Source organism: Mustela lutreola, chromosome 1 (genome assembly GCF_030435805.1).
Source record: "Mustela lutreola isolate mMusLut2 chromosome 1, mMusLut2.pri, whole genome shotgun sequence".
Taxonomy (NCBI): Eukaryota; Metazoa; Chordata; class Mammalia; order Carnivora; family Mustelidae; genus Mustela; species Mustela lutreola.
In genome coordinates this window covers 260,304,328-260,318,651 of record NC_081290.1, presented here as the reverse complement: position 1 = coordinate 260,318,651, position 14,324 = coordinate 260,304,328, and the positions used below count along the sequence as shown (strand labels likewise).

The 14,324-nt window shown below is 35.3% G+C and overlaps 1 protein-coding gene across 2 annotated transcripts in view; it reads left to right on the top strand.

Annotated features, from left to right (window-relative positions):
• The window catches only part of CCDC73 (coiled-coil domain containing 73), a 175,304-nt gene extending 161,045 nt beyond the window's left edge, over nt 1-14,259 (top strand). For both annotated transcript variants that reach the window (XM_059139025.1, XM_059139035.1), the window contains exons 15-18: nt 5,019-5,196; nt 6,716-8,188; nt 10,323-10,456; nt 13,783-14,259. In XM_059139025.1, the coding sequence (XP_058995008.1) occupies nt 5,019-5,196; nt 6,716-8,188; nt 10,323-10,456; nt 13,783-14,004 (2,007 nt within the window). In that variant the 3' untranslated portion in view covers nt 14,005-14,259. The remainder of the gene's footprint in view (nt 1-5,018; nt 5,197-6,715; nt 8,189-10,322; nt 10,457-13,782) is intronic.
• Nucleotides 14,260-14,324: the final 65 nt, after the last annotated feature.

Below are 14,324 nucleotides of genomic sequence, written 5' to 3'. Positions count from 1 at the left end.
TGTTATTGGTTGGTTGAATGTTTTATAACTGTCAGTTAGATCAGGCTGGTTGATAATGTTATTCAAGTCTTTTCTATCCCTACTGATTTTTTTGTGTGTGTGTGTGTACTTGTTAGTGGGAGAAGAGTAGTGCTTCTCCCAATTAGTGGGAGAAGCACTAATGATTAGTGCTTGCATTATGTATCCTTTTTAATCCTGTGACTTTTTCTAAAGGGAATATTCATAATTCCTTTATGTTGAATAATAACATGAGGAAGTCTTTTCTCTTTAAGAACTGTTCCTTGTGTTTTTTTATTCTGGTAAAATATACATAAAATGTACTACTTAAACTATTCTGATCTGTGTAGTTCATAAATGGGTATGGTTGTGTACCAATAAAAGTATATTTGCCAAAACAGTAGGCCATATTTGGCACACTGGCCATAGTTTGCCAAGTTTTTTCTGAAGTAATTGATTTTCGTCTGCTTTCAAATAAGATTATGCCAGATTCTCTGATTAGTAAGAAGCTCACAATACTATATTCTCATTTTCTCCTTTCTGGGTTTTTTTTTTTTTTTTAAGACTTTATTTATTTGACAGACAGAAATCACAAGTAGGCAGAGAGGCAGGCAGAGAGAGAGGGGGGAAGCAGGCTCCCTGCCGAGCAGAGAGCCCGACATGGGGCTTGATCCCAGGACCCTGGGATCATGACCCGAGCCAAAGGCAGAGGCTTTAACCCACTGAGCCACCCAGGCACCCCTTTTGTGTTATTTTTATAATACACTTTACTTTTACATGTTATCAACTCCACCATGTAGTGTTATTTACTTTAAAATTTTAACCTGTTTTTAAACCTGGTTAAGAAAATGAAGAATTAGAGAAAATAAGTCTTTTACCTTCAATTATATTTACCATTTCAGGCACTCTTTATTCATTAGTGTAGATCCAGGTTTCTAGCTGGTATCCTAGTACTTCAGCTTGAAGAGCTTCCCTTAGTATTTGTGGGTTTGTGTAAGTGCGTGCATGTGTGTGCACATCTGGTGAGGAATCCTCTCAGCTTTTATTTGTCTGGAAAAGTGTTTATTTCTCCTTAATTTGTAAAGGGTATTTTCAGTGGATCTAAAATTCTAGATGGACAGTTTTCTCTTTCATTCATTTGAAGACGCTGTTGCATTGTTGCTTGCATTGCTTCTGGCAAGTCTGCAGTTGTTAAGTTCACATCCCTCTTTATCATATCCTGCCTTGCTTTGGTTTTCTTTGTGTATATTTTGCTTGGGATTTATTGAAAGATTTGTGAATCTGTGGAATGAGTTTTCATCAAATTTGGTGAATTTCCGGTCATTACCTCTTCAAAGATTTTTTTCCGTCCCCTTCTCCTCTTATGGGACTTCAACTACACATACATTAAACTGCTTGATCGTGTCCCCCAGGTTCAGGTGCTGCACATTGTTTTCAGTCTTTTTTCTCTGTCTTCTCCCATTGGGATTTTCTATTGTTCTGTGCCCTGAAGTCCAATTATCTTTTGTTCTAATATGTTTAATCTTGGTTAAGCCTATATAGTGAGTTTTTATTTCAGATAGTGTATATATCATCTCTAGAATTTCCATTTGATTCTTTTGGGGGATATATTTTTATTATATTCATGTTGTTCTTTAAATCTTTGAACATCTGTAATAGTTAAATTTTTTTTTTGCTAAATCCATCATCTCTCTGTCCTTTCTGTTGACATTTAAAATTAAAATTCAATTGCATTAATTGCAATTAATTAAGTACAGTATTGTGCAGTCTTTGCCAATATTTCCAAGAATTTGTCATCATTCCAAATTGAAACTAACTATTAACCAGTGACTCCCCACCTCCCCTCTCCCCAGCTTCTGGTAACCTCTAATTTACTTTCTGACTCTATGAATTTGCCTATTCTATATATTTTATATGAGTGGAATTGTGTAATATTTGTCCTTTTTATCTGGTTTATTTCATTTAGCATGAGGTTTTCAGAGTTTACCCATGTTACAGCCTATATTAGAACTTTATTCCTTTTTACAGCAGAATAATATTCCAGTGAATGGATAATACCAGCTTTTGTTTATCTATTTATTTGCTAATGACACTTGGGTCTTCACCTTTTGGCTACTGTGAATAACGCTGCTGAATACTGGCATTCAGCCATCTGTGTGAGTCTCTGTTTTCATTTTTGGGGAGGTATAAACCTAGTGTGGATTTGCTGAGTCTATACTAAACCTTTCAAGAAACTGCCTTTTTAACTTAAATAGTGGCTTTCTAAGTCAGTAGTAGTTGACATGTATCACAGTTGCAATTGTATGAATGAGATGTGCCATAATTAATCTCTCTACTCCTCTACTGTAGAACATCCTTATACAAATATCTTTGTGTACTTTTGCGATGATTTCTTTAGGATAAATTTCCAAAAATAGTATTGCTGGATCAGAGCTTGCTTCTTATAATTTTGACACATATTGTGAGACTGCCTTCCAGAAAGAGTTTTGTGTTTTTTGTTTTTGTTTTTTTTAATTTGACAGACAGATCACAAGTAGGCAGAGAGGCAGGCAGAGAGAGAGGAAGGGAAGCAGGCTCCCTGCCTAGCTTGATCCCAGGACCCTGGGATCATGACCTGAGCCAAAGGCAGAGGCTTTAACCCACTGAGCCACCCAGGCACCCCCACATTGTTTATACTCCCACCAACCACATATAAAAACACCTGCATATCCAAACTCTCTGAATTCATACCTTAATCAGTTTTAATTTGCATTTTTATTAAACATGTATTTTTTAAAAGATTTTATTCACTTTTTTGGACAGAGAGATAAAACAAGAATGGGAACAAAGCAGGGGAGCAGCAGGTAGAGCAGGCAGAGGGAGAAGCCGGCTCTCCACTGAGCAGGGAGCCCCATGCAGGGCTCGATCCCAGAACCCTGGGATCATGACCCAAGCCAAAGGCAGATGCTTACCAACTGAGCCAACCACGTGCCCCAAACATATTTTCTTATGTTTGTCAGTTATATTTCTTTTGTGAGTTACTAGTTTATATTTTTCCATGTACAATTAAACATGCTAAGGTTTCTCTCATTTTACAAGGTACACAAAAAAACATTTTTGATCCTGTGTCCATCTCTCTCCTTGTAGAGTCAGGTTCCTGGAGAAAGAAAGGCCCCATAGAAGAGAACTTAGGCATCCCACCGAACAGCCAGCACCAACCGCCAGCACCAACCGCCAGCCATTGAGTGAGCCTTCTTAGGGGCAGGCCCTCCAGCCCGTTAAGTCTTCCAGTAACAACAGCTTGTGTAGAACCTCATGAGAGACCCTGAGTCACAAAGCCAAATCATTCGTGACTTCCTGATTCATTCAAACTATGGCATAATAAATGTTTGCTGGTTTAAACCTCTGAGTGTGGGTAACTTGTTACACAGCAATGGTTAACTACTATATTCTTCTAAGATTTCATACTTAGTAAGTACTGAAACCAGATTTGAACCCATATTTATCCAAGACTACAAAGCTCCTGGTAACTACCATACTGTTTTTGTCATTCTCCTTTACAGATTTATCTTTTGCAAGCTTCTCTTCTTCTGCCTCTTTTGTGGTTTTCATTAGCATTTTATGCTTTACCCCTTTTTTTCCTTCAAAATATACTCTCATTACTTAGTCTCATCAACTTGTACATCTTCAGTGGCCATCTCTCTACCAATGATTTTCAAATCTACATTTCCAGGTAAATTTTCTCATAAGCTCCAGATTCATAAATCTAGATGTTCATTAGACATCTCTACTTATTATCTTACTAACTTTTCACACTCAGCAGGTTCGAACAACCCATGACATTTTCATCCACACCTGCTACTACTCCTGTTTTCTAGTTGAGTAAATAACATCCACCAGTCACCTCTACATACCTAAACTCTGTGAATCAATCTTGACTCTGTTTTATATCCCATCATTCATCAAGCCCTGTTGATTAGCTCATAAATAATTCATGTATCCAGTTCTTCATCTCTACTGATATCCCCTGGACTATGGCACTAGGACACTCTTCTGATCCTTCTCTCTGCCTCATGTTGTCTCCCTTTAATTCAGTATTTTTCAGACTTCTAGGTGCAGCCTATTAGTGGTTCATGTAAATTAGTTTAGTGGTCTGTGACCAGCGTTCTTTAAAAAATGAAATAAAGTAGCATAGAAAACAGAATATAATCTCACTGAGTAGGTATCTGGTGTGCTGTGTTGTAGAACCTTTACTTCTCATAGCAGTTTTTAATCAATTAAGTTTAAAAAGCGTTAATCTATTCTTGATGCTGCAGCCAGAATGGATCGTGTTTATTACCTTGTCTAAAACCCTTCAGTGATTTCTCATGGTCTTCCTGGAAACCCTCAGCATGCTGTATTTGGTCCTTAATGACCTGGGCATAGCTTACCTCAAGCCTCCCATCTCTCCATTCTCCCAGCAATCTAAGCTCTAGCTGAAAGAAATCCCGAGTAGTTGATGAAGACTATAATCTTGCTTGTGTTTAGCATCTGTGTATGTCTTTTGCTTTCCCTGGAGTGCCTCCTATCCTCATCTAGATTATTCTCTTCCTATCTTCCTCCTGGATTGTTTCTTGAGACTAGTCTGTAGGTTGTTCTTTATTGCATCTGAAAGCTTAGCGCAGTGTTTCAATGGCTATGTGCTGAATATAGGGGGAATAAAAGGATGTTGAACTGATCCACTACTTTCAAGATACATAAAAATACCAAATACTCAAAACAGTTTGCTAACCATGACTACTCTTCTTTTAATGAGTGGTTATTTTATTATAAATAATGTGTGAGGTTATATAATAATGTAGAATGCATACTGAAAACTTCAAAGGGTCTCAGTTTTGTTTAAATATGATAAATGATACAAAATGAGGTTTAAGAGAACTTATTACAAAATTACTGAATGGCTGACTTGAAACACAGATTGTACTTTTATCAGAAGAATTTGTTCAGAAGTCTTATACTATTTAACAATGTTTTTAAAGGTATTTTTTTTCATTTTCCATTAGAATATTCCAGAAGTAAATACTAAAAACAGTGAAATGTCAATGGAAAAATCAGAAAACATCATACAGAAATACAATTCTGGGCAAGAAAGAAAGAAAGATACTTTGAGTTTTTGTTCAGATACAAACTACAGAGAAAAGGAGAAGAAAGAGGGTCCGTTTATAGAAGTCATCGTAGAAGGTAACCAGCATACTGCTACTTTCTAATTTTAAATACTGAGCTCCCCCTTTCTCCCACAAATAAAGGATCTGTCAAAATGCTGTGCAAGGCCACCTGTGGAATTCAGGGGAGTACCAATTAAAGTCTTTGCTTTGAGGATCCCATATTGTAGTTGAAGAAACTCTTTTTCATTTGTGTATGGTCTTAAGATGGCTTCTTTTGAGCTATTTTTTATAGTCAGTATTTTTGGGGAAAATTCTTTTTCTGCCTTTCCTTATCACTTACTCCATAGCTTTTTGCGTTCAGTTTTCCGCATTCACTGCTTTGTGGAGTGTTCTCTGGGATATGAATAACCTTCTGAGTATCAGACCTAGAGCACTTTTCTTAGTTCAGATGCCTTTCTGTAACCACTGAGATAATTTACTAAACTTGTCCATCTTGAAAAAGAACTGCTTATAAAGACCAGACTTATTTTATGAAGGTGTTCAAACCTAGGCTGAACAACCACTTGGTGGAGATGTTGTAGAGAAAATGAATGGACTAAAGCCCTTCAAGTCCTGAATTTCGTATTCTAGGTTAACTATATGGAAAATTTGAAATCTATGGTTAAAACCTAGATGAATAAAACATATTTCTTAGGTATTCTATACATTTGCACAAAAGTATCTCCAAACTTTAAAATACTTAGAAAGTAAAGAATAAGAAGTGGTAATTGTCAGTCTTGAAGAAACAGCTAGCAATTCTGGATCCTCAGGAGTGGTAAAAAGAAAACCACAGGCCCAAAATGGAGTTACTCGTGTTAAGAACCCATGTCAGCAAACCAAAACTTAATACCAACCAAACTGCAGCTTCAATCCTCAGGAATGTAACCTTTAAGGAGTCAACCTGGAATCTTCTGGTCAGCAGTAAAAAATCCATGGACAGACCTCTTTCTTTCCCCATAGGAGGGCGGCCTTGCCTAAAACAATGTATTCTTTGCTAATAATTTCCTTTGTCTATTAATTCTCTACCTTTAAAAACCTTTTTCTCTGTAGCTCAATGGGGCTCTTTTTTCTTTGCTAGAAAGGATGCTGTCTGATTCAATGAATCATTTAATAAAGTCAATTAGATCTTCAGGTTCCTTGGTTAAATATTTCTTTGACAGTAATAATAGAAATTAGAGTCTAACTTGTTAGGATAAATTCATTTTTATTTACTTGGCTATGTGTTTACACGGCATTGTACTGTATGCTCAAAAGGAAGTATAAGAAACTAGAAAACTAAAAACCATTTCCTAATACCCTGAACTTCCCTCTTTTTAAACCAAAAATACTTTGTGAAATCAAAATTTAATATGAGAAGAGCCAAATATTTAGCATGCTTAATGTTATTATGAACAAGGGAATTCAATATTTGGTAAAATTGGTATCGTAATGTTTGTGTAATAGTCAATGAAATATTTAAGGCTAAATGTTTTTATATAAATAGGTAATTCATTATGTCTTATAAAAGCAGGTTTTAGGGTATAATATAAAAATTTACTGTGTTCTCTTCATGACAGATTTACAGCTTTTTGAAGAAAGCTCCAAGAATGAAACTGATCCTACTGTATCTCAGGATGAAAATCAGAGTGAAATCTCCCTAAGCAAAAACCTCGGCACAGAAAAAGAACTAATTAGTCAAGCACAAACCTTGAATGTTACTGACTTTAGAAAAGCAGTTATCGCAGAAATAAAAGATAAAGTGGGTTCAGGAAAAGACAATGGATGTACAGAATTTAAATCACCAAAAAATTCTTTTTTAGTGGCAGACAGATCAACAGAAACAGAAAAGATACTCCTAGAAGGAACTGAAGGATTTGATCTTCACAATGCAGATGCCCATCTGGAGGTTGATAATAAAAGATCATCTAACAATATCCTAAGTGGGGTGGCTCAGCATACAAATCAAAAGAAAGAGGTTCCTGAAAATGAACCATTTGAACGGTTCAGATTGCTTCCAGGGATTCAAGAAAATGCCACAGAGAAGGAAATTACAAGTAGTGACCAAACCAAAGCATATCTGGATTCATCTCTCAATGTAGAAAAGAATGCTGTTCAGTGTCAGAAATACAGTTTACAGGAGTCAACTAATGTTATGTTAGATGATCAACAATGTAAAATAAACCAAATGCAACTGTTAAATAAGGAAAGTGAGTGCAGTGTATTGCCATTTAAACAAACTTCAGTTTTCCAGCAGATCTGTAATGATACTTTAGAGAGACCTGAACCGACTATTCCCTCTGACACAGCAACTTTCAGTGAGAATTTGAAAGTACTTAAGAATTCAGATAAAAATGTTAATATTATGCCTATGTTGGTGAAACCCAACTCAAGCCCTGGTGAAAGAACTATGCAGGAAAATCTGAATGAGATGCACACTAGCCAGCTAAAGAACTGTCTGGGATACTTAGAAAACAGTGCAACCACTTCCCATCTTCAGGCTAAAAATGAGAATATACATACTTCACAAGCTGAAGACATGAAAATTGCTGTTCCTATGCAAACTTCCACAGAAATACAGTTTTCTAATAAAGAGAGTCAGATTGACGAGACTCAGATAACTAACGCCACAAAAAATGACCTCTTCCTTTTTGTGAATGTCAATGAAAGACAGCATTCATTGTTAAATAATACAGAGAAAACAGAGTCATTAAATGACATCGTTTCAGGAAAAATTTACAGTGAAGGACAGCTGGAAGAATCATGTTCATTTCACATAAAGCCATCTGGAGATTTAGTAAACAGAAGTGGAAGGTCAGCCTTTGATCTTTCAACTTCAGATAAAAAAACTGAGAAAATTCCAGTATATGTGAATTTCTTAGACCCCAGTCCTTGGTCAAAAGTAAATCAAACTGAAAGTCAAACACTGAGCACTTCAACTTCTAGCATTCCTTTGTTGAAGGAGAGACCAATAGGCCCATCAGCAAACAAAAATCCGGTTTCAATGACACTTTGCAAAAACGATGATGGAATCAGGAAGGATACTGGACCAGGTAAGAAAACAATGTTTATGTGTTCTTTAAATTTGAATTTCTACTCCTTATTCCTGATAAAGGGGCTGTTTATGTTTAAAATGAAACCACTTACGTATTTTTTTTTACCTAAACCTAAGATACTCTATACATGTTATATAAATAAAAGTAGGAAAGGTTTTATTTAAATATGAGTGGATTTTTTTTCACCTAAATCTGAGCCACTGATATTAACATGTACTAAGATGCAAATGCATACTGGAAATTAAAAAAAAAATTTCACCAAGGAACTGGAAATAGCAGAAATAATCACAGGTCCAGGTCATTAATTTTAAATTAGTAACAACTATCTAATTAGAATCTCAGTTGTTGATAAGGCTTCTGCCAGTGGGCATGTTTATTCCTTTCCATTCTGTACTGAAAAAACTTCCCTCATTTTCTTCTCCCAGTTTTCTCCCTCTTTCCTTGACTTTTCTACTTCTAGCTTCCCTTCACTAGCACCAGAATCCAGCTTTCATTTTACAAACACTGTTGAGGTGTAACATTAATACATTTCGTATCATTGATATTTGTAACTCAAACACTTTAAACAGAATACCTTAGTTATGTACCAACATTAAAACATTCAAATATTCAACATTTCAGAGAATAGTGTATTCTAACCACTACATAAATTAAGTGTCTAAGTTTTGCTTTATAAAAATATTCTAGAATAAAAAATAGGGGGAGGTAAATGGATGAAATACATAGGACTTAACACTGATGGTGTTCACGCAGGGTGATGGTCTAAGTTCATATTCTGCTTTTATGTATTTGAAATTTTTCCTACCAAATATATTTAAAAATAGAAATATACTACATATCATGTATAAATGCTGTACAGATTAACAACGAACAGCAGTTTAAGATTATCATGAAAAAAGTTTACTTTGTTAATAGCAATCTCGTAGTGAGTTACTGATTGTTAAGATATTCTTAGATTTTTAAGGGAACTTGGCCATTGAACAGTATGATTTTAGACCCATTAAAGAAATGCAGATTACAAGGGAAGCTCTCAGAGCTACCAGATACTTTTAAAAAGAGGCAATTAAGGAACTCTGAAGAGAAAAATTGGGAATTAAAATTAGCATATCAGGTTTACTAGCATAGAGAGGTAATGCAGGGAAAAACGGAAACACCAAAATACTGTAAAACTTCATCTTACGCACTGTAACTTTCCTAATAGAATAAAATGTATTAACTTCAGATTACATTAATTTTGAATCTGTTGAATGCTGCAGTTAGGCAAGTGCTGTTAAGGCACTGGTCTCATGTTGACTGTTTTCTCATAAGGCTTTTCTTCTAGGTTAAAACTCAATGATATAAATAAGAATGGAAGGGGAGATTGAAAATTCTGTAGAAATTCAACTTGTAAAATATCCACTCATAAAAGATATAAGTATTTTTTTTTTTTAATTTATTTGACAGAGGAACATCACAAGTAGGCAGAGAGGCAGGCAGAGAGAGAGAGAGGAGGAAGCAGGTTCCCTGCTGAGCAGAGAGCCCGATGCGGGACTTGATCCCAGGACCCTGAGATCATGACCTGAGCCGAAGAAGGCAGCAGCTTAACCCACTAAGCCACCAAGGCACCCAGATATAAGTATCTTTTAACCTTCAAAGCTGACATGTTTCTCTAAATCATTTTTATCTACTTATTAAATTCCAGTGACCCCTACTAGTCAGCCTGTTTGTTGGGCTTCTTACTGTGGCCAGTTTCTTTAAATATATTTTATAAATCTGACTTTTCGTTGATTCAGACTTTTCTCCATCAATCTTAATATGTTTACATCTGTGACAATGCAAGTAACCAGGGGAATGAGGGTAACATTTTATGGGAGTTATTTTGTCTTAGAAGATATTTACACCATTTCACTCATTTTAGCGTGAAACCAGCAGGTTTTAGAAAGTAGCAATAAAATTTTGTTTTCTGAAATGAAATGCCTAATGCATATTAAGAGCAAAGTCAGTGAAAACTATAGAATATTCAAAGTAAAAACAAAACAGTTGCTTTTTAAATACAAAAGCATAGATAGGATCAGAGAAAAACAAGTTCAGTCCTAAAATGAGTGCCTGGAGAATAAAATTCAGTTGTTGCCATTTCCTCTTTGTCAACCAGATACTACCAGCATTAACAGAGTTGCTGACACTTTGAATAACTCGAGTATCCATCCAGATCCCAAGGGAGAGCCCAGTGAAGAGAGGAATGCAACTGCAAAGACTTTTTACGATTCTTCTTTTCCCACAGAACACGTAAGTCAATTAAAAATATTGCCGAGCAGACCTTAGTGAGCTAATTCTACAGATATGTGTAGAACTGTATGCATCTGGATGCTTTAAGACCTAACTGATCTCCAAAATAATATCAAGAGGGCAACATGGCACCATTTTTCACAATTAAGGTTGATGGAAAACAGCAGGAAAAAGTCACAGTGTATAAATCAAATAGATATAACCCAGCCTGTTTTGGGAAGGACAGTGTGAGGTAGTGTATTATGTATGTCCTTCTTTTTTTTTAGTCACCTAAATTTAGGAGTAGGGGCATTTGAGCATTTAAAATTTTATCTTAATAAACGATGTCTCAAAATAATGCAGTCAATTAAGTTCCATTGTTCTTTATCGTGCTAAGTAATTACATCGTTTTGGTAAAACTATTGCAAAGAAAAATTTAAATTATTTCCATTAGAACATAGTATGCAAAGGGATCAAATACCCTTAATATATGTGATATTTTAAGTATGGATTTATATATATTTTAAGCAAAGTATTTGTAGAGATTACATGGCTCCACAAGTCCATTTGTCATATGAAAAGCAACTAAGCACAGATGATCAGTTTTTTGGCAAAATTTATAAGCTATTTTTTATCTTAGAGTGCAAAACTTGAGCATGAGAAAGGCTATACTGTTCAAAATCTTAAAAATAGGCAATTATAGGTGTTAACTGCTAAAAACCTTTTTAGGTTATACCTAAAAAGTTTAGGAAAGATTACTTACAGAAAAAACCAACTGCACAGTGGCTGATTTTGAAGTCATTGTATATTTTTTTCAATTTTAGAGGTACACATTAAGTAACTTTCCCTTAGCACCTATAAAACAAAAATTACAGCAACAGCACAGCCTTAACAAATAACAGCTTTTAACAGTGTATTTTATTTTCCTTTTAAAATTAAGTTCATTTAAATTTTAAAATGCAAAGAAGACTGATAATCTGACTAGGAGAAATTTTAGGCCAAAGAGTAGATCTTTTAAGGCAGAAAGAGGAGGTACAGAGGTAATGAAGTGATTTTTAAAAGGAAGTGAGGGAAAGGAAGGAGCAAAGCGGTATGTGGCGACATGTCTGCAATGAGAATTACTGTTGTAGGCTGCAAAACCTCAATTAAGCCCAATATGACAAGTTTTGTTAAGTGTAAACTTCCATCAACATCTTGTTTCTCCAGTCATACCTGCTCTTGCCCCTCCCACGAGTAGGCAGTTAAGGGGAAAGAAACGAGAGCAGGTATGTGTTAATATCTTTTTTCTCTCCATCAAGATAAAAAGTCAAGGATTCTGGAAAATTAGTAATCTGAACTTGATATCAAATGCACCAAAATGCATCAAGCATTGTGAGAGACCCCCATTAAATCATACAGACCATCAGTCAGTTTACATCAAAATCGGCAACCTCAATTTAGATTTGATGTATTTCTCTAGATCCATTCTCCATACTGCATGGATGACTTACATTCATTCTGGCCCTGTGAGCTAAATGCATAAGGTGGGTACTTACATGCCAGATATTATCAGAAATACACATTTATACACATTTTTATCCATTATCAGCTACACTACAATAGCATTTTGCCACTAAACAGTGCTAAGAGTGAGGTCACAAAGCTTAAACGACTTGTCCATGGTCTCTGTGAAGTCCTGTGCTGATAGTTTGGTTTTTCATCTGTTATTTCATAAATACACAGGCAGTCAGCTATGAACACAGCATTACCACAAAGATCAGAGGCTAAGAATTCAAGGGGACTGTGGCTGACTGTAGAATTCTCACGAGCCAAATAGATCCATCCAAAACTAGCAACCCTTAGGGAACTGAGGTTAAATGTAAACTAAGCTCACTGAAAAATTATCACTATATAATCTCACTTTTAACGTTATGCATATGCCCTGTTTCCAGTCTAATGGGGAGATTCTAATGTAAGATAATACTCAAAGATCTGTAAACAAATTATATTCATTATAGCCTAATTTACAATATTAAGCATTTCCAAGCAACTTAAACATACTACATTATGGAACATGGAATATAATGAAGCCATATTCTTAGACTTTTAAGAGGAAAATGCTATTGAATGTTTTAAACACAGAACAGAAAATGATATAATTATGATCCAGATTTTGCAAGTATATATATATACACACAGAAGAGACCAGAATATTTACATCAAAATGTTTAATGATAGTTGAGATTTTAGGTAATTTGAATGTAATTCTTATTCTGTTCTTTATTTCTAAAATACATAATAGCCTTTTACCACCAGATTTTGTCTGGAATCAGAAGACCACTGACCGTTTTTTTTTTTTCCAAGAAATTTTGTGCAGTCACTGACAGTGGTTTATGAGAAGTCTTTAAGACCTAGGAAACAGCCCACAAAAGGAAAAACCAAGATACAAAATTCTATAGAATGATCAAATATGCTTAGAAAAAAAGACTAGAAGCAAGCCGTACCAAAATGTTGACTGGTCTCTCCGGACAGATGACTAGTGATTTTCATTTCTTTATTGGAAGTTTAGATAATAGGGGAAAAAGTATAATTACTATCAGAAAAAAAATCTTAAAATGAAAAACTTTTATAATACTGTGTTAAAAAGTAAATATTACCCAATGCAGTGCTTTGGAAACATGTCAACTTCCAAATACTTCACTGCTCTTTCCATTTTGTCCAACAATGGTGCTCTGAAGGAGGAGAGGAATCAAAGTAAAAGGCAGTTTCTACATGGCAGTCTACCTCTGTTACCATTTCTTTTTTTAAGATTCTATTTATTTGACAGTAAGAGAGCACAAGCTGGGGGAACAAAAGAGGGAGAGAGACAGTCAGATTCCCAGCTGAGCAGAGTCCAATCCCAGGATCCCAGAATCATGACCCGAGCAGAAGGCAGACACTTAACCAGCTGAGCCACCCAGGTGCCTCCTCCATTAGCATTTTTAATTTTCTCCTGGTTTTGATTAGAAGACACAAAACAGACACATTTGGGAAGGGAAGAGAAATCAAAACAGATTTTGATCTGCAATTGTTTTAAATATCTTTTCTTTCAACGTAAGCTTAAGACTTTTCAGAAAATGTTCATGGTATCCCTGGACTTTATTAGGGAACTTAGAGAGCTACAACATAGGCATAAGCCTCCAGATTCACATTTTATTGTTTTTTTCATGCCAAATTAAGGCAGTTGTTGAAAATTAGTTAAGGAAAATGGTGACTTTTTCACATACTAATAATTGTAGAGCTTTAAGGATTTTCTTTTAACTCTTATTAAGGACTTTAAAAAAACGAGTAATTTCAATGGTAAGCAAAACAAGTCTGGTCTTTCCTAGGTGGAAACTAAGCCCCTGAAATCAGTTCTGCTCCAAAGCCATTTTCAGGCAACCAAGATTAAAGATCTTACTGATGCGGCAGCACTATCTGCTGGTGAAGATGACTGGCAGAGCCTGGTAACAAATCAAATTAACGAAATCGAAAACTTCCTAAGCTTAGAAGGTGACAACCAACCTAAGAAAAGAAAAGCAGAAGAGATGTTGGAAAAAATAACAGATTAAAAGAATGTTCATAAATGCTTTCAGTGGTGAACTATTTAACTGAAGTATCAATAATATGGTTTTGACTAGAACAAATTGCTGCACCTAAAGCTTTACAGTTATACTCAGTTTTCCAATTTTTTTTGATGTGATGAAGTTATGTTTTTACAAATGTTTCATTTAAGATAGATAAGATGGCTGCCGGCATCCAATTCTCCTAAGTTAAATTTGCTTTCCTCCATATATCCTTTCATCAAACTCTTGCACCTTTAACCCCCTTCCTTGCAGAGCACAACTTAAGTCATATACAAGATAGATAGTGACCCTTTGCAACTGATTAC